Source organism: Varroa destructor, unplaced genomic scaffold (assembly GCF_002443255.2).
Source record: "Varroa destructor unplaced genomic scaffold, Vdes_3.0 BEIS01000001.1, whole genome shotgun sequence".
Lineage (NCBI taxonomy): Eukaryota > Metazoa > Arthropoda > Arachnida > Mesostigmata > Varroidae > Varroa > Varroa destructor.
Window position 1 is genome coordinate 35,266,377 of NW_019211454.1, and position 27,520 is coordinate 35,293,896.

At 41.5% G+C, this 27,520-nt stretch overlaps 1 protein-coding gene and 1 long non-coding RNA gene across 7 annotated transcripts in view; one reads left to right on the forward strand and one right to left on the reverse strand.

Moving 5' to 3' along the window:
• Dlg5 (MAGUK family member discs large 5) overlaps window positions 1-13,351 on the reverse strand; it is a 50,396-nt gene extending 37,045 nt beyond the window's left edge. For 2 of the 5 annotated variants that reach the window (XM_086976861.1, XM_022809458.2), the window contains exons 1-2: window positions 11,901-13,351; window positions 623-828 (exon numbers count right to left, since the gene is read on the reverse strand). In XM_086976861.1, the coding sequence (XP_086832987.1) occupies window positions 623-828; window positions 11,901-11,928 (234 nt within the window). In that variant the 5' untranslated portion in view covers window positions 11,929-13,351. Of the gene's footprint in view, window positions 1-606; window positions 829-11,900 lie in introns of those variants that run through there. The other 3 variants (XM_022809546.2, XM_086976862.1, XM_022809757.2) reach the window with 3 other exon arrangements.
• Window positions 13,352-21,052: 7,701 nt separating this feature from the next.
• LOC147758566 (uncharacterized) lies at window positions 21,053-27,050 on the forward strand. 2 transcript variants are annotated; one of them, XR_015318642.1, is made up of 4 exons: window positions 21,053-21,742; window positions 23,851-24,007; window positions 25,831-25,986; window positions 26,085-27,050. It is a non-coding gene; the product is annotated as an uncharacterized LOC147758566 (long non-coding RNA). The 2 variants fall into 2 exon arrangements; XR_015318641.1 differs by having other exon boundaries at window positions 25,831-27,050.
• Window positions 27,051-27,520: the final 470 nt, after the last annotated feature.

Genomic DNA, 27,520 nt, shown 5'->3' on the forward strand with positions numbered 1-27,520 from the left:
AGAACTTCTTAGAGATAATAATTGAGTTTCAATTTTTTGGCCAAAACCTCTACAGTGATGTAGTTATGATGCTGCCTGAAAAATATATTTGATTAAAATGAAACAAATTTAATTAAGTGATATTATTTTAAAATATTATAAAGTAGCTACAGTTTTGGCTTCTTCGGCCACCCCAGCTATATCAAAATACTAAGACGTACAACATGTGCTAGAAGGATCAGGTCAATTATCAACGTACTACGTGGTATTCGTACTCTCGACACGTGTCGCAAGAGTACGAATCAACGTTCTGGCCAATAAGATGCTTCATTTGCCGATAATTGTGTCAAGTTGAGATAGATACGTTTATCTACGCACTTAGAGACAGCCTTCTACTTTTACCTGCAACTTGCTAAAATAATGAACCCAAAATCAGCCCCAAATACCAGTGCAGTGCTGCTGGACGTGACATGTACCGTAGGGCGTAGGGTCGAGAAATATTTGTCCAAGCCATAATACACAGGCTATAACAATATATAACGAGAAGAGCAGAACTAGCCGTAAGGAAAGAAACTAAGTGTGTGTTTTGTACGTGTGCGTACGAAACGTGTCCGAGCTCGTATTTACTTCAATGCTGATTGACCTTGTGATGTTGTTGCTGCTGTTGCTGCGCGACCGATGAAGCCGATGGAGGTTGACCCTCTCGTGATGGTGGCCGGTGATGAGGTGGCGGTGGCGGCTGTAGCTGGGTCTGCAACGCCCCTTGTGGCTGCTCGTGTTCAGAGCCAACCAGGCTGCTGCACTCGGAACGATTGAGCGTCTCATCCGAACCCCGACCGCATCGATCTCCTATAAACCACCGAGAAAGATCAACAAACGCACTGATATTCGAAGTTCGAGGGCATGATATACGGCGAAAAGATGCATTATATATATATGCGTACTCTTTGGTAGCAAGCTCTTGTAGTTGCTTCAGTACAAGGACTTGCTACCAAAGAGTAACGAGCGATATAAGTTAGCGTATTCATATGTATACATATAGGTCAAAGCAGGTGATGCTATGCGTTTGATAGGATTCAAAAAGAATTGTGCATTGTGAGTTGTAGCCATGGTCGACGATAATGAAAGGTGCTACAATCAAATACAAGTTGGACAAGGCCATCTTCAAGCTAAACACGTAGGGACAACTTAAGTAGAGCATGACAATATACGAATGTATATTATTATCAGAGGGTACGTTAACGTGTTAGGTGAACTCTGTTAATTTAATGGTTCAGTATGACATTACCTGCTCAACGTAGCCAACCACACCTTTGCCTCGTCGTTGGTGGATTTGCAGAAGGCAAGCTAACTTTTGTAAAACCATCATGATGCATAGATGACGCGACAAGCTCATCCTAATAAATTTCTCATTTACTAGGGTAATCAAATGCAAATTGTCGTTTTACTTTACTACTTCTTGCTATTTTCGATTTCTACTGAACATCACGTCTGGTCGCTACAAACGTGCCCCTTTCGAAGATATGTCGCACTATAATTGTGCCTTTTAAGTCCACGTATGGTAACATCAGCCTCCGACTAACAGTCTACCGCTATTGAATGATAAGGCCGAATGAAGAATGAGAGGGGCCATGCCATGCTAATAAATGGATGAATCGATGATATTAATAGGATTATCAAGACTGCCATCATTGTAATCGCTGCAAGTCATCACAGCTCGGGCTTCGGTTATCTCATCAAAGACATGCTGCGAAGATGATCAAAGGCTAAATGCTCTACGGGGCTTACGACGGTCCACGTACGATCGTCCGTTCGGTCCACTGGACAACGACGAATAGCAACAGAAAATGAAATATCAAAATCGCGAAAATAACAAAAATCCTTGTTAAAAGCAGGGCCGATTCTCCATAGTTGTATTTGCCATTCAGGCCGTGTAACATTACTCCCAGAAAACCGTACTAACAGTTTATAACATTCATGTAAAAATTAAATATATAGAAAAAAAAAAATTCGGAACTTTTAAGAACACCCTAGTAAGGAAAGAAATTGGTTTTCGGCAAGATCTCGTGCGTCTCAGTTTATATTAGCTTTAAAATCGTTGCGTCACTGTTCCTTACGTTACACCGCTAGAATAGACGTTGCGTTCTGCTTTCGACACCGCGGTACTGACAATAACGCAAATCGAGAAGAATATGCAAATCACGTATAAGTTGCTTTATTCGAAAAAGCAAGCCAAATGTATATTTATTATAAGAAGCTTTAAAGCTTCTGCTCAACGGTGCACTGTCACTTTCGCACGGTCGCTATCATTTTACCGTTTTTTTCGACGCCCCGCTTCGAACCACCACCCGACGAACTAATAAACCCCGGAATTTTCAAAGACAAAATTTTTGTTCGACGTAAGGGTTCCATGTGTACGTACTGGCATAGACAAACGTGCTTGAGGCCAAGCAGTCGCTCAAAAACATTTACCAACTGGACGACCGACAATTCAGATGAGCTACTCTACTGATGGATTTTAGCAGACGGCACCTTGTACGAAAATAACATTCTTCGACGCACTGCTCAAGCCATACAAAGCTGTCATTTAACTATAGATGGGGACGATTCCGTACATTGAAAAAACGACGGTTTTACAGTTCATGCTAAAAGCAGATGACCGTATGTTTTAACAGCAGCGAGTCGTATACGTCGGCTTGAGTCTTGGTTCAATTCATGATCTGAAGTCTTAGGTAGCATGTTGCCTTACTCAGGCTCTATCACTACGCGAGTGTCCACAATAACTGCATGGCAGGTCATTTTTAAAACCAAATAATTATGGATTCGTCTCTTCAAATGATGACACCCGTTTGAAATTCAAGGATTCTTCTTGTAACCGGTCTGTGATATCCAGAAACAGAATTATATTGCCGTTTGTCTCTATTCATCTTATCCTTAGAAACGGCATTTCCAGATTATTTAAGGTAATATTAATAGTAAAATTTAAACAGTAGAGGCAAAAATGATGGGACGTACATTTAGCTTGAATATGGTCATAGTACGGCGGAGAGTGAACAACGGTTCCTTCTAAATGTGTACTCAGAAAGTAATGGCGTTTTAGCAGTGGTAATAGCAAAACAAATCAACTACTTCGTGTGCCCATATATCAATCATGTTTATCTCCTAGATTAGATTGGCGTCAAAGAGAAAATCTCATAAAAACTGTCACTGCCACTGAGACATTCATTGCGTTCAATCCTCTCGTTTAGGCGATAGATATTTGATCCCTGGCTTTGAAGGTTGTCCTTCCATCCAACCTAAGGTCCCCGTTTCTCCTTTGAGTTGATTTCGACAATTTGGGATGGATCTAGTAGCTCTATCTGCCAGTATACGCATAAACAGTTGCAAAAGCAGTAGCAGGACTATCACCACAAAGTGACATGCAAGTCCCAACAACAAACAGTCGGGTTGGCGGACGGTTAGTGGGTTGGTATCCTTCCGATAAGGTACCGAAAGCCCTAAAGGAAATGGAGGGACCATTGCCGGGTGTTATTGACGACGATTACTCTCAATTTGCAAGAAGGAAGGCGGATCCTGCAGATCCATTTTATCCTTTACTGCTCTTTCCTGCTTCTTCGCTCTTCTCTTCTTCGTTGTTTTCTCAACCACAAAACAGACCGAAAAGGCCTACATTTTTTTCGTAATCATCATATGTAGTCTCGTAGTAGGTTTTCAATTTCTTTAGTAAATGAAACAGCAGGCGCACCTAATTAACTTCTTTCTCAGCTGGGCTACTTACGGTTTGAATGGTTCAGTGGCCGGATTCTAACCTCTTGTTCTGCCTCATTTGTCCACCACTTAAACGACGGATACTTTGCTCACCCAACTCGAGCCCACTTTAGTTCACCCGAGTCATTCTTAACTGCTTCACAGCCCCAATACAGCTTCCTGTTCTATCTCCTTTCCTTCCCCTGATTCGACCTATGTCGTGAAAATGTACACCATATCTTTTTCCCTCCGCTTTTCCTTGACCATCATCCACATCTCGCACCTAGATTACGCTGCAGACATCTCGTTATGTGTTGTCGGTTTATAGCGCCGTGCCACTTTCCTACTATCACCGTCACCGTCATACTCCCTTGATGGTAGTTTCGTTTCGCAAACATTCTACATGCTATCAGGGTCCGCCCCGTCATACTTCATCGTCTTAGAGCAAGTATTCTCGCTAGCTGGCACGCTTCGTTTGCCTCGTCAGACCCTTTTTTACTGACAAGTTGTGCGCTGCAGGCCTTCGACTTCCAGGAGTATCTGCGCAAGCACGCATCCCACATCTACTTCCGGGGTGGCGAACTTCCGTTCTTCGCATCAGACGATCCTCCCCGTTAACCTGGTACTCTCTTCTATGAGACGACGATAGCCAACTCGTTGTTATTCCCAATCACCAGCTCACGCTTTCTCTACTTTTCGTTCCCATTAGTTTTTCATCGAGCCATCGCTACGTTTCCATATTCTGTTCTGTCCTTTTATAATTCTTCTCTATTCATAGCATCGCGTCGGTTTAGAATTCTTATGCTCGCAGTACGATTCGAGATAATCTGATGTTAAACTCCCATATGTGAGCATATGGATAGATACATACATTCAGAAAGAAAGATGAATGAGTAAAAAGGGGATATTGAGGTTGCCGAGACCGCGAATTGCTAAGGTTTAAACATGAAACAAGGTCCAAAACGTTACTCAATAAGATTCGAATCCGGAAAAGGAAACTTCAGTGGACGCAAATTTGACATCCAGGCTAGCAATGATACCTATCATGTACGGTGTATATCTTGAGAGTTCTGAATGCATGTGAGCTGATAGTAATAGCAAAGCTATCTGAGGCAGTACATTGTTAAGAACCTGTGAGATTGTAACTTTAAGATTTTAGCCCTTATCGTTATGAAAATCGTGTACGAGTATCTGAGATGGTTTCAAAATGGGTTAAAATTTCATAGAATCCGTCCATCCAATTTACAACAGATCAAATTCAGCAACAGCAGAGTAGTGAACCCGAAATGGTCGCATCAACTGCTTTCTATCCTAACCAGGTAGTAACCTTACGGCCTTATCTTACTTGCTAGCAGATATATTTTTTTAAAAGAGAGCAGTGTACAGTTAACGATAGTTAGGATAGGGACCTAGATATAAACAATGCCTATTATAAGCCGAAATTCTGTATGCGTACCATTTATTGTCAGTTCTACTGCGTATAATCAGTCAAGAGACATAGTTGGTTTTAATTGCTTAAACTACGGTTTACATTTTTACTGTAAAGGCATCTAGAGTGAGTTGCTTATAATCATAAGAAGTAATTATGTGATATGGTTCAACTGAAAAAAAAAAACTATATATACCAAAAAAAAATAGTCAATGCAAGGTTAAAAATATATCTTTTAAAAATCACCTAATTTCTCTTACATACAGAATAAGTTAGTACAACCACAACTTCCACACTGAATATACTTTAATATTCTTCCCTGAAATTTCCGCATTACTGTTAGTGAGTACGATTTTAGCTCAGGCCAATAAATTGCTGCAAATGCAAGTCTAGTTGTGCACATCTGTATCCCCATACTCGAATAGTAAGCGATACCAAACGTAATGTTTTTTTTTTCGAAAGGGGCTTCGAGGGGCCCAGCGCTTCAAGTGATAGCGAACTCCTACACTAAGTGGACGTAGCGGCTCTATCGAAAGCATACGAAAAACAGGCCACAAAGCAATAGATATAACATAAGCCTAGCACGTAATCGGCCGTTTAGGTAGTAGTTAAAGCTGCGCTACTGGACAGTTTGCATCTAACTATGTACAGACCATAGAAGGCTATCAAGTAAGCTAAGAAATAAACATACGAAGATAAAACTTCGATAGTGCTTATCAAGTAAAAGAACCCATGCCAACTCACTTGCTAAAATTTTCAATCTGTTCAATTAACCAAAAAAATCAAGTTACTCGAATCGTTTTTCAATGCTAGGTTTCTTCGTCCGATAGCTCCGCCTTTATTAAAAGCCTAACGCGTCTACAATGCGTCTATAGAGTATAAATGTCAAAATTTCGATAGCGTAACCATCGTAGATGAGCTTATCATGTTCGCAAACCGAAATGGAATTCACTTGAGTGGCCACGGTTTATGCTCCGTAAAGTAAATTGGAAAAATTGAGCGATAGATTGACTGAATTGGGTAAGCAGCGGCAATATTGGCAAACGGTGTACATAACCGCGGCACTAAAATTTAAAAATATATAATATGATTTCATTTGTGTATCAGGTATGCTGCACCCGGAATCGTACTCGTCAGAAACTCGCCAGTGACAAGAAGCTGATAGATTAATTGTAGATCTCACAAAAGACTACAAATACTATCGGCTAAGTTCTAAGATAGCTAATGTGAGTGGGGGCGAAGCTTCGAATGGATTAAGAACGTTGAAACAAACGGACAGGGGCTAAGCTGGAGTAGAAATGAAAGATATTAAAAGTCGGCCTTTCACAATCATTCCTGTTAACAATTTGCTTTTGACAGGGCATTCAATCGTCTTATGGAGGTCTCATTAACGACTAGCTGACGCATCGTTATTTAATAGAAAAACACTAGTTCAAAATGATCAGTATGATACTAACGCTTTAAATAAAATAAGACATGTCGATAATGTAAATCATATAACGTCAAATATAAAAGCTCGATCGAAAGAAAGTTTCTCTCGATCGCTAAAGAAACGAAGTTTTCATGATTATGGAGGACGCCAACAATAAGAGGCGGATCATTGCACAGAAAAGCACATATGTTAGAATAGTAAAAGAAAGAGGTCGAAATTTCTAAAGTTTAGCACCTAATTGCATTAAGATGGGCAATCTTCAAACCGATGAAACCTTTGGACTCGAATATTTGGACTTACTTGAATTTACCAAATTCTAATTGTCATTGTTTAAGTGTGCCCGATCATCTGATGAGGTTTTGAAAAATAACGCAAACAAATCTATGCTAAAGCAGATCGGAGAAGCTTTAGAGTAAGAACAGCTAGTAGGTGACGTTGCTGATTTATATAGCTTGCACATGAGCATGTTTTTAGTGGCTACAATGAGTTCTAAAAAATATAGAAAGAATATTATTTGCGAGCGTACTACTACTACCAGCCTTGCGATTAAATTCCATATATTCATTTCGCCGTAAGCACCTTAGTGGAACAGCTCTGACGTGTGATAGGGAATTTCCGTACTTTTGCCATTTATGTACTATAAACGAGAAACCTTTGTACTTATCAGAGATACAAACTGAACCAGAATGAGGTCACGTGTGCTTTGTTTGTTTATCCATTTCTTTTCCACCTCACCTTTTACCTTTGACCCTCGGTTTCCGTTTGGTCGTAAGTCCATAACAGACTGAACTTAGCTAGCCAAATAAATGAGCATCTTGAAACGAAATGAGAGACACATAGAGGACAGGACTAGAGGAAACAGGCGCTGTGGATGTTAGGGACCAGTGCCTAAATCACCCTTTCGACATCGTCATCTCCACCGTACGTAGGTAGCCGGTATTGCTATGGCCGAAGCCGTTTTCCACCGCCAGCTGAACGAAGCAAACTACCTCTTCGCATCAATAATGTACACAGTTACCAAGATCGGCGGCCCTTCCTTTGAACATTTGGGTTTTCGGGTTCTAGCTTTGCACAGCCCACATGGCAAGGCCTGTACCGCAAAAAGCTAGTTGCCTGTAGTCAGGTGCGGTAGCAGTAGAAGGGGCGCCAGCCACAGTTTTGCTGAGGTCAAGACGGCTAGAATAAATTCTTAACTCAAAAATTCTGTCTATGAACAGCCAAACAAGCATAAGCTCATACTTAGTTCGCGAAAGAAAAGGGGACAGACAAAAGCTTTATGTTGATTTAATGCGATATCAAAAGGAGGAAAATGCATCGTATTGGTTTTTTGTAGAAAAACCGTGATGACAAAAAGTGAAGATTAGAAAAGTAGCTCGAATTTTCTAACTTTTCTGCATAGACTTAATTGTGTGTCACGGATGCTGCATGCGCAGAATGCATGCAAGAGTCATAGAAAACGATTTTATCGTGACCAGTGTTAAACAGCTGGTCCTGTCAGCTAAATAAAATCATTATTTAGTATTTGTTGATAATCACTTGGTGTATTTGCTTGTTATAGTCGGGTGGCATCTTCGAACAGTATTTATAACACGCATTGTTTAATGAATATGATGCCCTGCTTAGACGTAGAGTTATTAATGATCATGAATTAGGCAAATAGGTTCCGTGCTGACGGAATGTTCGGCCAATAAAATGTTTAACGAAATGACAGCCTTTTCGACTTGCATTTATTGTCTTTAAACCACGTAAACACATTTTTTCAAATACAGCCGATTCAGGCTCTTGCATGATATAATGTCACCAACACCTAAACTGACACGTTTCGATTACGTCTCAAAGCGTTGCATGTACTCTTCCGCTTTATTTCCTTCTGGTTATGTGCTGTACCGTTGGAGATTCAGAATAACTCAATTGAAAATATTCTACAAACGCTGCTATTCATAGGAAGAATGCGTATTATTCGTAGACAGACACGAACTGGCAGCATCAAGGCATATGCACAAATCTAACGCGACTTTAAAAGGCAAATCTATTGGAGTAGGCCATACTGTTTTGTTTGTTAGAAGTACTCTTCTTCATACACCTACATCCTGTTCCCTTAGCGTAACATACTATGCTACCTGTACGAGACGCGACGCAACCTGCAGCCCCTATGAGAAGGAATTGCACCAACGACCGAAGGCCCGCGTGCGACTTTCCAACGGTGTGGCCAGAAAAAGCAAAGAAGGTTCGACAAGTGGCGCGCCACGAGTTACATTAAAGAGAAACAGAAAAAGGTGGCCTAGCTAGCCTACACGACAAGCGCTGTAGTAATGAAAGATTGGATTTAGAGTACAGAGGGAAAGAAAGACGAGAGAGAGGCACGAAGAAAAACGTCACTTCTTTTTGCGGCCACAGTCACCGATTTGAACTCCTACGGTACCACCAACGACATTGCGAGTAATGGTAGAGGTAAACGAACATAAAGACGCTAAACACACCAGTACCCTTAGCGATAATTTTAGCGGCGTTTGGAGCAGCAGAAGCAGTAACCTGATGGTAACCGCCGTTTATTAGCTTCAAATTGCACCTTCCCACCGAAGTCGCGACGGCGTCCGACGGGTTTGCCTGTCGCGCCCTCGCTTCTACCCAGTGCCCCTTGTCCACTTACCTTAAACTGGGTTTGGCCAAAAACCCTTTTTCCCTAACACACACGAACCTTTAGGTTTCTCTCGAAGCTGCTATGGCTATAGGTAATGGCCTCAGAAAGGAATCGGAAATAGAGCACAGGGTAAGGGGAGGGGGCGTAGGTTGGGACCTTTCTCTCACGACTTAACGACAGCGCTCATAAGATAGCGACAAGAGATTCACGCAGTAAAGCAGCCACGCACACTGGCTTATATAGACATTCGTAAGAAAGTAAGTGAAAAGCTAAAATGTAGACAAAGTCAGAAGAAAGGCGAAACAGGGTTCGGGAAGAAAACCGAACAGATGCGTGTCGAATGGATGCGTGGTAGAGCCGCTGGAGATGAAGCAGTGTCACTTCGGTGACGGTCATTGTTACCGGTTGTCGATTTGATCTTTGCTGTCGGGGATATCACCGTATAATATGTATGTATTATGGATCATTTCGCCTGAACTTCCGTCCAACACTTCAGATAGTGATATGGTAGAAAGCAGCGGTAACAGGCAAAAAAAAAGATGAGAGAATAGACCATAAACATTTCACTATAGATGTCCGGTTAGTGTGCAAGTACACAGCCACCATCGCTACAGCCATTACCAAAGTCGCCAACGTCGTCATCACCATATGCGATATATTTGATTGAAGTTGGTCGACATGACACTGATAACGCAACTACAATGGACAGTTGAACTAATGATTCTCGCACACGCATAGTTTGCTAGCCGAAGCAGTCACCGCAAAACTCTTCTGGCCATATTTAAATCCGTTTCCTCCTAACCGAACTCTCATATCTTTAGATTGAGCCAGCTTCAATAGATTTTTCGTTTGAAGAATGGGGTATTCAAGTATTGAGCAATTTTTCCGTCTCCGAAAAGCAAATTTTCGGCGTTAAAAAATTAAATCTCAATGAAATGCAATGATAACTAATTAGGGCACTTGAAATGCAAAACAATGACAAAATCTTGGCAATAAGAAAGGACAAATACGACAGAACACTCGGATGTGTTTAGCCTTGTTTCGACTAGACCAGCCAATCACAACAAATAAGACAGTTCCGGCCCTGCGAAATCGTTTATCCATCTTTAGGTAGGTAAGTAACTGTTTTCTGTATATGTACTTTTGTTAATTATTTGACACACAGTCGCGTTTGTATCACATCTTGGCTTTATATATTTGTTGGCGAGATAATTCGGCAGTGTAGATGGAAACGTCTCAATGCAGCTAGAGTTTATGCTTTTTGCTGATATTGCCCCTGTTGCGTCTGCTGTCACCGCCGAAATAACGATCGAGATCTGGTTGAATGCAGTCCTTAAATGCTACACACGTACTTCATACCGCAGGAAAATACATGCGAGGTAGGTAGCACTACAATTCAAATGTTGGATCGGCATGACGTCGTTGCCGTTGTTATTTACCGCACGACTAAGCGCTTTGCGTTGAGGCTAGTCGAGCTTCTAGCTGTTGTAAGTCGGGAATTCGAAATGAAAATGTTACGTTCAAAATGCCATCATCTTGGGGTTTTACTGACTCGAATCTGAGTCGATTGAATGAGCTAACGGTATAGTACGGTGCGGGAATAATAGGACAGCAATTATTTTTGATCTTTTCATTTACCTGCTGCTGCTTTCGCATATTTTCCTATTGCCAATAGTGGTATCATAGTAACTATCCTCTTTGAGAAAGCCTTGATTTAACGTTCATTAACGCATCATTGTATCATCACAGAGACACTTGTGTAAGGCGTCCTGGTGACGGCGAAGGGCGATCTGCTTCATTCTATGGCTGTATTCATTTGTGCTCCTTTTATCCTTCCACGTTTGTTTTGTTTCTTTCACGGCACAAACGCCGTCTTTTCTAATATACATATATACGGTATGATGTAATAAACAAGCAAATATATCCTATTTCTATTTTATAATGTGAAAAATTATCAATAATAACGGAAACGACGCTTATCAACTGACCGTTCGCATTATATTCAACAGCGTGCACACGACGTGTGGCACTCATTATAAAGTCCCCTACACCTGTAGACAGCGCAAATCAATGAAATTGCATGTAGGCAGTTGCTACTTGAAATTTCGATGTTACTTCTGCTGCCTGCCGGCAGTATCTCATGCATGTACACGAGATGTATCGATTCACATAACAATTATAACTCTTAATAATATGCTAGTATTGCAGTTGATGTAAAACTATTATTTTTCTATATCACACATACAGGTGTAAATATAATATACAAAATCGTCTCGCTACTAACGGTTCTGTTTGATATGTACTGCGTATATGCAATAGGATGATTAATAATGTCGTCCCAGCTGACTGCTCCTGAGTAGCCCTGTGGTACTGGGATCAAGAATCCTCTGCTATAATTATAGATATGATCATTTGGTGTAGTGGAGTTTGATCATTGTTATTCTAGTAAGTGGAAAATCCTTTTTGTAGTATGGTTTGTGGTCAGCTGTCAAACTCGCCATCTCCTCCGTATCAACTAGCAACAATAGTGCGCTGACTTCATTTCGTTCGTTCGAAACGTTCGAACGACTTGCGTGCCAGCCGATCCATACATACGTACACACACACATGCATACACACAAATATGCACATATACACTGTAGAATGAGAGTTTCAACCGATGATACACGCACCTTGCCCCGTTGACGCACTAAGATACATTGAGTTGTGTCAATGAGTTGCCAACTGCGGGATGCTGGCCGCGGCCGATGAACTCGCTCGTCCTCTTTCAACTTTCAGCAGCCCGAGCAGTTATCGTCTTGAAGAAGCAGCAGCAGCAGCAGCAGCAGCAGCAGCAGTAATGCTAGCGACAGCGCTTCGTGCTGGCGGTAACTGAAGCCGCGATGAGCCCCGACAACGACACCTCGTCGAAGGGAACGATGCTGAAGCTGATGATGGCGATGACACCAGCGCCGCTCCCGTTTTTGTCGCAGATTTCGTTGGTTTCGCTATCGCTGTCGTTGTTTCTTCTTCTGTTTCGAAGCGAGCGGCAACTGTAGCTACTTTTGCTGCTGCTGCTGCTGACAGTCCAGGCCCTGGCGCTTCTGCTATAGCGATTGTTGGCGCAGCCACCGCCGCCGCCGCCGCCGCCGCTAATTCCGCTGTCTCTATCACTGCCAGTAGTTGTGCCCCTACTTTTGCGACTGTTGAAATAGTTTGGACGATAGATATTGCTGTATATGTAGCGCTAGGGGCGGCTCTAAGCGATGATCTGCTCTGACTCTGTTAGCTAATAAGTTCATCGCAAGTAACTGAGCACCAAGCGCTCGAACCCACACACATCACGTCACGTCTGCGTACGTTCGTTGTAGCAGCAACATTCGATTATCGTTAAAGTGATCTATCTCCTGCCACTGCAGCTACCGCGTTCCTATTACCCTTGTTAGTGCAATGAGATAGATTCACTCACAGCATCCCTGCTTTCTCCGCTCTCCTCAGTCTTATAAAATGTTTGATCATGTGCGCACCTAAATAAGACAATCAACTGCCTGACGTTTCCCCTTTTCTCTACTCGAAAGCTATTATGACTTTTCGCTGCACGACCACGTCCACTGCCTTCCCAAACAGCAGCAGCAGCAGCACGACAGGCTCTTTCTCTTCCAATACACACATATACACGTCTGTCCGTCCGTCCGTCTGTCGATATGTCTTTTTCCACTCTTTTTGCTTGTTGCCTGTTGCTAGTTATCGTGAAACAAAGTCTAACCTGATCGACAGCGATTCAGATAGCAGGACAGACATAGCCATCACTAATCAGCCGCAGGTCGTATCAGTGGCTGTTGCAATGCCAATAGCAGGAGCAGCCTGGCAGGCCAGTGCACGTAGTCGCATCGAATAGAATAGATTATTTCAATATCAATAATAAGAGTACTCGTTGCACAGCACCAACAATGATCACGTTAAATGTCTTCTTCTTCGACCACTACGGCACACAGCTACCACAGTTTCACTAACCATCATCGAAGCACCCCGATCAACCACCAGCCACCGTCTGCACACTACACTGTGTTCTGCTGCGACTGCTCTGATAAATAAAAAATAGACCGACAAAACGGTCGACTGACGGACGACGGGATGTTCGCCACAGGGGGATCGTAGGGGCGACGGGGCTTCGGCTGAAATGGCGGAGTGCCTGAGACAAGCGGCGGGTTAAGAGGAAGCCCGCGCTGAGCTCGTTTGCGCGAACCAAAGCTAGCGCGTTGACGAGCCAGAGATGAGAAGCAGTTGATGTTTCAGACACGAATATAATCGCGCGACGTGTGTCCCAAAATAATAACCATAGCGACTTAGAATTACGGTCCATATCATACATGTTGCACTCCATTGTCTATAGGTAGAGCTAGACAGCAGTTTACAATTTGTAGGAGGTTAACTGTAAGGTAAGATTTTGAATTGTGCTATTTCAGTGTTTTGTTAATTATACGATACTGACAGCATATAGTTAATTTGGGTACTAGTTACCATTGGGTAGAGAAAAAAGTACAGACTGGTTATGGGTTTACTGATCAGCGGCTCACCTTCGCATTTGTTTACCAAGTTTGTACGAGAATTTCGCCATCCGTTCTCTCTGTATGACTTATTTAACGACCCGCCCGACTAGATAATCTTGTTTAGTGCTAGTAATCTCGGTACTGCTATGAAGGCATATTTGGAGACGCCTTATGAACGAATGCAAGTTTGTAGCTTCGACATTTCGACATCCTCATCGGAATTTACCCGCGTCAAATATCGTCTGCTGCGCGCTTTATTTTGCCCGCTAGTTTTAGCGTGATGGCTGGTAATTTCGGGCCACCAAAGTAAGCAATTCCAACTGCGACCGGCGGTTCCACTGAAGCCCACTCATTGTACTTGATCGTCATGTTAAATGCTTACTGCCTTTTCGTATCGCTGATTGAATTGATGTATTGTAACAATTCAGAGGCGGTTGTCGTCATGTGCAATCCTGCCGTTCACGACAATTACGTATTGGCAACAGAGGTTCCGTCAATCTCAGTTATGCACCAGAAAGCGTTCTCAGTCCATGCTCGCGTTCGCTGGCGATGGGAGAGGATGCGGAAAGGACCTGCTCCGGCGGCGTTGACTCCTGTACTCTTTGTTACATTTTATGGACGAAGCAATGGACTCTTGCTGGCTGCACTCGCCGTCCGGACTATTTCTCCAGGCAGGGCCTAGCGCTACAAGGCCATCCTTGTATGTCTACACGCACGGCATTTATGCCCGCCTTGGCCATGGGGTTGCCGCGACGGAGCGTCGACCCGCCCCCATGGTTCGCACACACGTGCAGACGAGTCAGAGGCAAAAGTAGTGCAACTCTGTTAGCTGCTAGTAACGGCAGCGACATTGTTACAATGGCTAAGAAGAGTAGTTAGATATTGATATTTAAATCCGATTGCGTAACTGTTTACCTGTCAGCGAACACTAAGTATATGACTTCAAAAAGACTCATCCTCAAATAATCGATGATTTCTAGCCAGTTTTGCAAGCTTCAGAGTGGATAATGTGTTGTGACACGGTGGGCATTGATTCCAAATACGTATATTACAAGTGGGAAGTTCAATGGTCGCTGGAGAATTTATGTAAAAATAATTTGTTAGTCCGTTTTACATATAATTCTTTCAAAGATATACACAAGAGACATTAATTGTATATATGTCTATATGCATGCTGAGCCACGTTATTTACTGATAATAAGAAACGTTGTAAGTTATCGTTATATATAGCTTCAAAATATCAGAAGTACTCCTGTACGCCATGTTCACTTCAGATCATTGCAGATCGAATACCATTGTCATTACCGTAATGAATATGGTTTACATTGAACGACTAGGCGACACGACAATGAACTATGGTGAACCTGAAATTATAGTGCGTAATTCGAATGCTCAAGGTACCTTTATTATTTATCAAAAATCTAAGGCAACCAACTAAAGTGAAAGCATCCTCCACTACACTGCGACCAGCGCAGGTGCTTTCCTAAACTATACCCTGAAAAATTAAAAATGGAATTTATACTGTCCGACACATTCAGTATTCTTTACGTGTTCTAATCTATTCATATATATCGGAAACAAAACAACTAATAGTTCGATCAGCACTCTGAAGCCTACCTAAGGGCACGGCACATGTATTTTTTTAGAACGTCTTCTCTTTAAAGGGCCTATAGAGACAGGCAAGCATATTCCAGGTAAAAATGGTAGCACCGATTCATCTCTTCAGAACACGTGGATCATCAGTCGATTGTAACCAATAAGTAAAAATATGCGCTGAGATAATGACTCAGTAACTATGTTCGATTTTGAATGTGATCGACTTCGTTGAAAAAATGAGAGTTGTGATTAAAGCTAAGGGCCTTGCGAATGTTTTTCATGAACTGTTCATAAGATAAGATGTCCACAAATCTAGAATGACTCACATTCAGAAGGCTGTTTTGTGTCCAGAGACCAAGATCTAACTGCATTAATAGCCCGTGCTATTCTTTCATACCACAGTATTTGGGCTAGATATTGAGGTGATTATCTATGATAGCTCTATACAAAATAAGTGTACTAAGTAAGCCAAGTATATGATGCCATAATTTGAGTGTTCGAAGCCGTACTTTACGCTTATTATTATGTCATTCGTAGAAAACATAGGTGCAGTTTAATTTACTTTTGAGCTCGATATTCTTAACTATAATTTACGCTTACATGTATCCATACGGTAAACGTTGTGTGACTGAAGTCCATGATACATAATACTAATTTTGCTACGGGTATACACTTAGAGGTGAAGTGTACTGATGATGCAGAGCAAGCAAATATTCATTAAGATAGATATAGTCGCGCCGGCTTTTCAATATATGAATAGAAGTATATCCTGAATTCTTTGTGTACAAAAATGCAATTTCTTTGAAGCAAGAAGAACTTCGAAATCCAAACTCACTTACTCGTTGTTATTCCCTTTTGCTATTGCGACGATATAAATTACTTATTTAGTCTATAAAAAATAAATAAACAAACCAGAAATATTTTTAATACATAAATTACAGTAAGTAAATTTTGATTCCTATCTTCCATTGGCAATGTGTATATTTATATTTATGTCGAAACATAGTACCTAATATTTCACTCGTTAGATTATTGCTTAGTTTGTATGATGATATTATATGTTCACGAACTGCTGCCACCCAAAGCTAACGCGGACCACGATGCGTACAATGCCATTTACTTTCCACTTTGTTAAATCAAACATATAATTTAACATTTTTTTATATTATATATGACCAAAAAATTCATGACCAGTATGGGTAGCTAACTACTAACTCAACGAAAAGGTTGATATATGGCATATATATATATAACTACTGACAAGACAAATAATACCAACTACATAGGTAATCTTGTACTACTCATATAATTGAGATACACCAGGTACTTTATCGTCTTGTCTATAGGTACGGGTCTCAGCGAATGGAGGAAATCCTTCGAAGCATATTTTTGAACCTGCATCCAAAAATTATTCATTAAGCTAGTCATTCGTTTATAAACTTAATAAACCGTAACTTGGTACGCATGTGCCTTAAAAATTTAATGCAATTAATAAATTATGATCGTATGGTCACTGCAGCCGTTGTATCATTCATTCATTGCAGCAAAGCCTTAAGCAAGGCCCGTGTGTATTTCAAGCATCGCTTCTACGGCATTCGGTTGAGACAATTTATTTAGTCTTTAGGGGCTAACGTTATACATTGACACCGAGAGTTACCCTGTTATTATATAACAGTATTAATAACTAAAATGTAACGATAGTAATAATGAAAATGTTTACTATTACTAAATTATTATTAAATATGGCACTGATGTACATTGTTCTTGTTATTCTTGACTAGTGAATTGGCCTAGATAGTACGATTCAATAAAGTTCTACTGTAGCGTATTTTTATTTTGAGTGTCGCGGCTTCTGTTTATGACATAGAATTCAGTCGAGCGATGATCTCTAGAAAAAATCCAATTCAAGTTGCCCCTGATTAAGCTAACTGTAGTTAGCTTAGTCGGGCCGGTGAGCCATATAGCATTGCAACTAATTGAAACGCTTGAAAATACAGAACGATTCAGGGCATCTTGACTGGTTTCACATGAGACCATGTGTTTCAAGCGTTCTCTGAGATCGCACGCTTAGGTTAGATATAAATTAATCATATAACCTCAAAAGAAAACCAGGAGTCCCTGCTTTTAATCGCATATTTCATGTGGAAAATGAAAGAAAATGTCATAGAGTCTTCGTTTATTTCTGATCGCGCCCATACTTCCATAAAATAGCTTACTTGTTTTGTGTTGTGGATGGAGCGATTGAAAGACACTGGACAATGCGGAAAGCAGTGCTTCTTGCATCCAAACGAGAAGCACTGCTTTCCGCTGACTGTGGGCTTGGGTACATGCTTTTGAAAATGTATCATAGACTTAAAGAATATTGCTCCCATCGAACACCAAATAATTCGAAGTCCACTCAGGTGACAAGGGATTCCCTGGACGCCATCAACCATGTCTTCATCGAGGAAATCGACATTATTATAGTGGACAGTCAATCGTTGGGCTCTACGTAGCTAATGCAATTTCAGGCAACTTCTGGGACTGTGGCGAAGTACAGCTTATGAAAAGATTCTGCAACAGACCAGTTCTATATGGTGATGTGGATATACTTCGTGTGCATACACGTGTGTACAAAATTATACACAAATATATATATATAAATAGCTTAGTTGCTCTCTTTGGCTGACTATAAATAATCTATGAAAGATTATTGCATGACTACATGCTGCTGGACCCATATAGTGCTATATCGGGCGAACACCATTCGGAAATGTCATTGACTACCGTTCTCCATGTACTGCTTTTATTTACTATGATTTTGCAATGTTCAAATATCAGAGAGAAATTTTCGAAGAGACTTAATCGGAAATGGCTTCTTCGAAGCAGAAAACGAATACTTTTAGGCAGCACTTTTAATGTAGGTAGGCCACGAGGAATGAAGTATATCTAAAAATGAACTTAACTGCAAAAATTTACTGTTAATAATTAATATATAATAATATAAGTAATTAAGATATAATATATAATAAAAACTAATTTAATTTATTTTAACTGTAAAAATTGCACTAAAGTTGTTGTTGAAAATGCCAAACCACACGGCTTACGTCGCTCTTCAAAAAATAATTCATCATCCAGTCAGCTAAAAGGGACAGTGTCGTTTTAAACCTTTGATAACATCTCAACTGTTCGTATAACATTTATTTTTCCCGACAGCCTTTTCTGGAAATTTATGCTACCCTATTTGTTGCTTGACTGTGTCAGAGCGTGTTCCCGCACCAAGCAACTCAAGCGTTCTTTGTCACCTGTATTGTCCTTACTGTGACACTGAAATCAATGATATTTTTTACTAAACTTCCCAATGAATAACTTAATAACCAAAATCGTTTTTTGAAAAATTAAACTATTACAGTTGTAGCCTGGTCTACTTATTTCTAACTTGACATAGTCAATGTAGCATAGGAGACGATATAAGTAAAAAAAAATGTGTATTTTTATGAAAAGAGCTCGTTGTATTAAATGCTGATACATTTTATCACTATATAAAATTGTGAATATCGTTTATGAAAGAGTATTAGCCTTTACATACCATTGCTTACTTTGTAAATGAGCTAAGGAACTTCAATATGGGTACTGATTTTTCGATAATCTAAAAAAATAATTCAGAAACCATTAGCAAAGACTGGAAATTAAGCGCTATATAATAAGGCTGCATGCTAGTTTTGCTATATCCATTTGGTTTTTTCATTGATTTTGACTTGCGCCTATCAGTACCTTAGGAAAGCAGAGTACTTCGAATGTGTTGGAGTACTGAAATCCCTGCCCTGAAATGATGTACAGGTTTAGCAATTGGAAGCGCAATATAATCGGACTCCTCATCAACCACAGTTCGAACTAGGCTCAAATCGCTGGTTGTTATTACTATTATGGTGTCTGTAATTTGAAGAAATTCCATGATTTTGACTAGCCACGACTGAAATGTGCCATGACCATGCGAGCAGTTATCAACTAACTTAGACCATGTTACTGTAGATAGCACGGAGTCATTCAAGCATTGAAAAATCTGTCACTTGTTTTAAAGCTTCTAGAGATAGTCAGTTCCCAGAATGCGCGTATAACACTACCACCTCTCGTTGTAAATTTACTGTCCTTCGCTTGCCTGTTCGTTTAGCCGTCTTCCTCTCTTTTTCAAAGATTCTTGTGTCTCGTCATATTCCCGCAACTTCCTCCGTCACGACAACAGCGCTTGGCTTGTGGCAGAGCGCTTCTTCGTCTAGCCGATGAGAGCAGCAGTGGCAATGGCAGCAGCAATGCAGGCGAGCGGTTTGTCGATGGTAGATTCTTGCTATGCTACTACTTTTCTCTCTTTCTCGTTCCCTCTCAGTCTCTACAGTGCGTCTCAAACGGACGCTGCTGGTTGTTGTTTGTGCCATCGTGGCAACATGGAACCCTTGTCGTTCGCTCATCCCCGTTCTTGTTCGTGTCTCCTGGCTGCTGGCATCGTTGGCAAGCCAGTTGACAAATGCGGCTCGTTGAGCTAGTAGCAGCCCCCAGCTGGGTCGCGGACTAGCGACGCCTGTCAGGGTAATCGTGGAGCGAGAGCGACAGCGTCAGTCGGTGAAGAGGATGGCGGTGACGGAGAAGAAGCAGGCGACACAGTGGCGCCCCTGCTTTCCTGCTTGCTTGCCTCCTTCAAACAATCCCCCTGCCAACCGAACCCAGTCCTCTCAGCTACCGACGTGCTCAACAAGACGAGATGCCCATTCCACCCCCGTACCGTCTCCTGCCGCCCGCTTTACTCTCCGAGGGTTGCTGGCACTTGGACACGGCGGTGACAACGCCGCTCTCCACCTTCTGCTGCCCTCCCCAACCGATGCGCCTAGCTGATGCGATACGGCGCGCCGACGGTGGCGCCGTTAGCCCTCTTGTAGCCTTCAGCCCTTAGAACCCCTGCTGGCTCATCCCAGACCTATCCCGCTTCCTGGCGAAGGTCCCGGATCATTCGGACCTGGGTGGGTCTTCGGATAAATTGGCATAGAAACGAACGCCATCCAGTCTCGACTTGTTCTTTTCCCGCTACTGGTGACCCACTAGCGCCACCACCGAGTTGCTGCTACTGTCGTTCCTGAGACCATCGAGAAAGACCATATCTCTCTAACTAGCCTGCAACAAACAAATGTTGAACGAATAAAAACGTGTTCGCTCTCCGCCTGCTATTCCAGTACCACCTTTACACCGTACGTCGGCCCGTGCGTCCTACAGTTTCTCGTCTGGCTTTTTCTATTCCCCATTCCCAAGTCACTAACGCACTACTTGGCTTCCGCCGTATCCCGCCTCACCTAGGGCCATAGTACTCCCCTCGACATCTTCTGTATCCTACCTAAAACTCGTCTACATATACCACATTTTTAGTCCTTTTGAGCCTGCTGGTCCTGTTTCTGCCTTGGCCAACAGACGGAGTTGCAGGCAGTAACAGGGACGTTGGTCGTAGTTAAGGGGCCTGCCACACAGACGCACTTGCTCGAAAAGCCAACTTGCATCAGGACGACTATGGGACTGTTTAACTTAGCCTGAAGGGTGAACCCGAAAAACTGGCGAGAAGGTAGATTTCGTAAGCAGAGTGTAGTGTTAGAGGATGAATACGGCTAGTTAGATCACCTAAGCGTCAAAAACAGGGAAGTGTGGAAAGTAATCCCCAAGGTCGATACAAGCTGCCTTACAAACCAGAGGAAGCAGTAAAACAGATTTGGAGCGGAGATACGGGTGTAGCAAGTTGACATAAGCTCTTGGATACAGAGGACGAGGGTTGCTGGGCTATGAGACCGCCTCGTGATGATCATCAGCAGCAGCAGCACAGTCGCTGCTACCTAAGATTGCTGTACCGCTCCACTCTATGAGCATGTTCTCAAAGGACCCCGGTGCTGATTACGTGGTTGTAAAGTCGCATGAAGCAAAAAAGACGTCACGTTACTTCTTGTTGGAACGGCGCGGCATGCGTTGCCACTGTACGGTCCTATTACGGCTCCTACGGCTACAAGCGCCGCCGTAGCCATCGTCGTTGAAGCTTCGTAAAAGGAATGCTGGCTCATTGATTTGCCTGTTGCTATGGCTACCATTGGTTTGCCGCGAGAAAGGATAGCGATGCAGGAGAGGGACAGTATTCTTACGTTAAACGGATGATCCTTATCCATCAAGCTGCAGGGAACTGTTTATGTGAAGATTACCTCCTTCGAGAGTCTCAAGAACAATAGTCGTAGGAGCATCAGCGGCGAGCGGCCTGTGCAGCGTCTGCCGACCAGTCGCTTCATTTTCCTAGCTACCCGATGGAATAAACAGCGGCTTCAACGGTACGGGGCGGTTGTGTGTGGAGTGATAACGACAACGAGTATGGGAAAGGGACAGCAATGGCGGTAGGTGGATCTTTCGTTTTCAAGCAAAATCGAGTGGGACGCACTCGGGGCTATGGCAGGAAGATCATGTGGGGGGTGCTTCAGCTGCTACTGCTGCTGCTGCTGATGCCGCCACTTTTAGCGGCAGCATGACTACCGTCAGCGATAGCCCCATACGTAACGCTAATCACAACAACGTGACAGCACAACAAACAACGGTAGCAAAAACAAACATATTGCTCAGGCCAATGCCAAGAACAGGCGCGACAAATCTGACTTGGCCGAACAGTAAAGGCCGCAACGGCCGACCAGGCAAAACGAACGAGACGGTCGAGGTTTCGCAAAAAATTTTTGCAACCGAAGTGATCCGGCTGGTAGCAGCAGTTAACACAACAACTTTCTAAGATCTTCGGGCTTAAGAGTGACCAAAAGCAATCGATTAGTCTACCAGTGACTGCAAGTAACACTAAACGTACGATCATAGACCTTAAATGGCTCCCTAGACCCAAGCACTCTATTCTTTTTCAATAAATTAACAAGCTGCTTCGAAAGAGTCATGTCCGCATTCAACTCGAAGCTGGGTCTGTTTTGTCACACTCGATCCTGGTACATGCTACTGTCGCTTATTGAATACTGTGACTAAAGATTTATAGTCAATTAATATTTTCGTTCACGTAATCGCTGCTAGACGCCCACAAACCTTAGCGTTCTAGCCCGTACTTATTTACCAGAATGCTAATCGCTGGTCTAATCGTTGAATACTTTGCTTTCGTTTAGTTACTCCGGTTTCTGCATGAGTCATCGCGCGCTCTCTGCGGATCTCTTCTTAACCTATTATGTACCGTTTAGTTTCCCTGCTATCAACACTTGCGATAGCACGGGGCGGGCACTTTTAAAGTATTTGGATTTAAGTTGTCTAGTATCAAAACGCCTGTTCCCAGACCTCCAAGTAATGCATTTAAGTATGACTTAATATTCAACCTTACTAAGTTGATTCCAATTTTCATTTTTGAGTCCGTTACCTTTATGCGAAAGACGTACGTTACTGCTATTCCGCTTCCACAGAGTCAGATACCAATTTGTACCAGCCTGTTTCCCGTTGAAACCTTCGCGAATTGGTGCAACTTAGCGATATGCAAGTTATAGTGGTCCTGAATTATGAAGGGCGACCTTTGCGTGTTGTGCTGTATACTATCGCTTTAAAGAAGTTTCGATATATTTAATATGCAAGCTGTTTCTTTATCCTTTTGAAAGAGCTCTCTATAAAACCTATTCGGGCAGGTAAATCCGAGAATTCTTAAATCTTTGGTAAGCAGCTGTGCAACAACGTGAAAATATTCACTTGAAGAACATAGAAGACGTATTTTAAATAAAAATGTTTTAAAAAATCTTAGGCAGGCAGCAACTTAACAGAGATCTTAAGCATGACTCATACTGGCAACAGCCAGATCACTCTGTTATCAAAAAAACAAACATGTCTGGCCATGAACTTGTTATATTTAGGAAATTTAACTATAACTTGGTACGGATTCGCGTTTGAATTTACCCGATAATGATGTAACAGTCGAGGGCGGCAGATTGTTCAAGGCAAGGCACTATTCCTCTGTGTGGCTTAGATCATGGATGTCGTATTTTCATTCCATTAATAATCATGTAAATGACTTACTTTCGAACTGTTGCTATTTATGCCTTATTATTTTTTGCCTAGCTAAATGCACGTCTGTCAAACGTTGTACGGTAGTTGCTGCATAATAAAAAATGTGATTAAATCTAAAACGTAGGCGCACTTTTTTATTGAACAGTTAAAATATGGTAGAAGTTTAATCGATTTAGCCAATTTTTACTATACGATGTTGAACCTTGATCTCCTTCGGCACAAAAGCGCCACCTAAGCTATTAACGGGCCAAGAAGCTACAAAACTGACCAGTACATTGGTTCTTCTGGGTAGAAGTACATAAAGGATGACATGATAATCTACAGTTATAACTGTAAGTGTTAGGTTCGCATCCGAAAGGTTCAAGCCTCTTTCATATGAGACTTACAATTCCAACCGATTGTTCTTAGAATAAACTTTTTCTCTTTGAAAAGACGATGCAGTTCTACTTTCTCTTTTCAAATGAACTGCTAGCGGCGATAGAAGATCAAATTCTCGACGGCCAAACTAATGATCGAGTATACCCCACTGCTGAAAAGCACTTCAAAGACAACAACGAAGCCTGCGATCTGTATTGCTGTCCCTTCAACCGAGCTCATCGAAGCACTCGCCTTGGGCATCATGAAGTACGGTGAGTTAGTGGGATTTAGAGAAAAATGCCAAATCCAGGGCACGTCGCCCTGTTACGACACGAAGTCTGAAAACCGTCAGCTAGAAAAATATGAAGTTAACATTGCTTATTTGAAGATTTCATGACATAATTAATGATCGTGCTATTTGTAAAAGTCTGCACGCAGAGAGGATGAAAAATTGATAGGAACATTTAACACTAGGAACTAGCTTAAACATTTGTAGGCTCTATGCTTCACTGCTGGTGGAACAGAAAAAGACATATCTTTGACTTTCGAATTCCTGGTACGTTCATATCTAACAAAGATATTATCATGCTCCTTGAGGCGTTGGGCGACATCCCGAAACTCCGGTTGGATTCGTTTACCCCTTGATGTTATCTAAGTATCTATCTGCACGTCAGTATGCCCTTTCATCAATGTCTAATATAGATGTAACCTCACCTTTTGTTTATCTCTTTGACCAAAGTCATGTTAATCTTACGGCGATAGTACCACGCCATATGACCCTAACCGGACGCCTCTGGGGAAGTATAAAAGTAATAACCTTTGACCACTGGACAGAGTCGTGGAAGCATAAATTTACAGCCAAACTCATCGGTAAAAAGTGTTCCCCGGCAAATCACCGTTTTGTATAGGGTCTCCTGGATGGAGAAGGTGGACCATTGAAAGAATCACAAACATCTTTACCTTTCTATAACCATCACGTCTAAATAGTATAAATGGAGACCCGAGGGATGGCAATATGATTATGTTAACGGAACATTTTTAGATGAAAATGCTTGATACGGTTATCATTTTATGTTGCAATAGAAGGGATAGCAAAGATGATTTGAACAATACTTTTAATTACGCTTATCTCAATGCGGCCAGACTCAGTAGTCAATTAGAGGTCGATTTTTGAAAGAGAACGGGAATGCAAACTAAGGAAAAAATGCTTAGGGTTCAGGTTTTGCTTCGTTCAGGTTTTGTTGTTTGCTGTCTGATTGTTCTAAATCTAAGACGCTTTAGTTTTTTTATTAAGTTAAAATTGTTCAATGAACTCGAAGTTTTATTGACATCTAAGTGACTTGCCGCGCCAATGGCACATCCGATTCGGGCTTCAGTCCTTCATACCGTGCAAGTCCCTATTTATAGTACGGCACCTTCAAGTTCTATGAAATTAGAACGATTGTTATAGTATATTAATAAGTAATCGGAAAATTCTGTAACTTCTTGAGAAGAGATACGTAATGTTTTTCTATAAAACTCGTACGAATATAAAGATTAGTTAAAAGTGGAATTATTTCGAAATTGCTAAGCTCCATTAGAAAAAACTTTATCCTCTGGGGGCAAAGTTTTTGGACTTTACGAATGCATATCCACAAGTGAGTAAGCTCGACTTACAGTTAACACAAATACCCGTCATCTAATGTAATAACAATAACAACTATAAAGCTCTATTTAAATATTTATTTCATTCATAAATCGGGTCCCTGATTCAACTTAGCCACAAGGCCATTGAGGTCTGAGGTTATGCGCATACACTGAAGAATACTTGCAGATATTTTATACGTTATTTATGGTATCTCTGCTAGAACCAAATATGACCTCTATGACTCAGTGTTTCAATATACCCAAGCCGCTCTATTGATAATTTCATTTTAAGACCAACCAAGAATGATCAAATATAGTTGAATCAATGTTTCAGTCGCCTTGCATACGTTAATAAACATGTTTGATTATTTTTCTAATACGAATGGCATATCTCTATGCATCGTAGGGATAAGATTTGGTCTATCATGTATATCCCTCATAGATCGAATTCGTTTCGTTTACACTTTAGACTGGAGTGCCGTCTGCACATAATTTGGCGAAGCAGAATTCGACCATCAGCAAATAGGGATGTACGGCTAACATTTGTCTTCATTGTAAAAGGATCATCGTACGTATTGGCTCTGGAAAAGAATCTGTGTAATGAGAATATTCGGAAACATAACAGGTAAGTGGTCTTATCGTCGAAAAAATTAGAACAAAATGTGTGGGTTATTGATAGTTTATCCAAGCCCTGTGATCTAATAAAGCTGTTTACTCGTATAGAAGAGGTATACTCAAAGGAGGTTGTTATATACGCCACGATCCAGACACCGTGTTCGACGGAAACGTGAAACGCTGGCCAGTAGATGCGCCGACAATGTGAGACGCCACTAAGAGAAATGACTGCATGTACGCCCAGAAAGAAGAGCGAACATAAACCCAACTATATTTTTGATCCTAATGGCACTACATAGGCCGCTCAATGTGACGCATGTAAAAAGAACAAAGTAAAACTCTTAGGTCGCCGTTAGTTGTGAGACCTAATTTTTCTGTTGACTTTTAAAATTGTAAGCACACGCGAATTATCGTAGCGACTGCCTCTGTTCGAGGATATAAACGCAAAAGTAATAACAATAACGGTAATACTACGTTGTGTTTATGATGAAAACGATGCTGGTGTGAGTCGAGAACGTCTTGAACTGGGTATAAACTGTACCTTATGAGTACTGTAGTAATAAATAATGATGTTTGTTTAGGCCGACTTCGGCGAAAAGGGCCGCTTCAGCGAAGAACGACTGAGTATTCTGTATATTCAGCACTTGTACAGTGGGCGATTTTGGAAAACCCTCTCAAATACGGTTTGGCTGAATTAATCTATCGCACACCTAGTCATAATTGCACATGTTAATTAAACGATTTTTCCCACTTGAGGCGTATATCTAGATTTGAGTCTCTTTTTTTTTGCTAATTTTTTTTGGCCTCACGGGCTTAAGGCTTAATTACGTAACTAGGACTCAATGGACAGCAGAACTAGACAGCTTTCTATAAACAAATTCTTTTACGATCTGATGGTTAGACACTTTGTTCTTTAAGATACTGTTGCTTAATTCTATACACCATTTAAACGTCACTTATCATTGTTTTACAATGCTTATTATCCTCGATGCTATATAATAAAAAGCCATAGTGATCTGTGTAAGGCGTTCGGAATAGTATTGATGTTTACAGACTGCCTCTAACTAGATGAAATTTTTCTTCGTGTCCCGACATAGAAATTTTTTATTTGCTTTTTTCCTCAATGGGCCAATCGTTAGCTTTTTGTGCTTCTTTAGACCCTTGTTCAGCCACACCCTACATACGCTATCCTTTAGGACTCCTAATGTGGGATCCAAGACGGCCGTCTGTCTTCACAGCAGAGCATATTCACACGTTCAGCCAGTTCGGCACTAGTCTATTAGCATGAGGTAGGGCTTCATTTTATTGAGCACGTATAACTTGCCATTCGATTAACTAGCCATTCACAGCTTCACCTTCATTTTTCAGTATGTCCTAATCAACCTTTTTACACTAAATGCACCTATCTGAAACCACTACGAGAGTATGATGTTCTCTTCAGTGAGCACAGCTTTTCAAAGGTAAACGCTAACTAGATATTTTATTTAACTCCCAATTAGGACAGCATCTGAATGGAAAGCAAGCGATTGATTGTCGTATTAGCG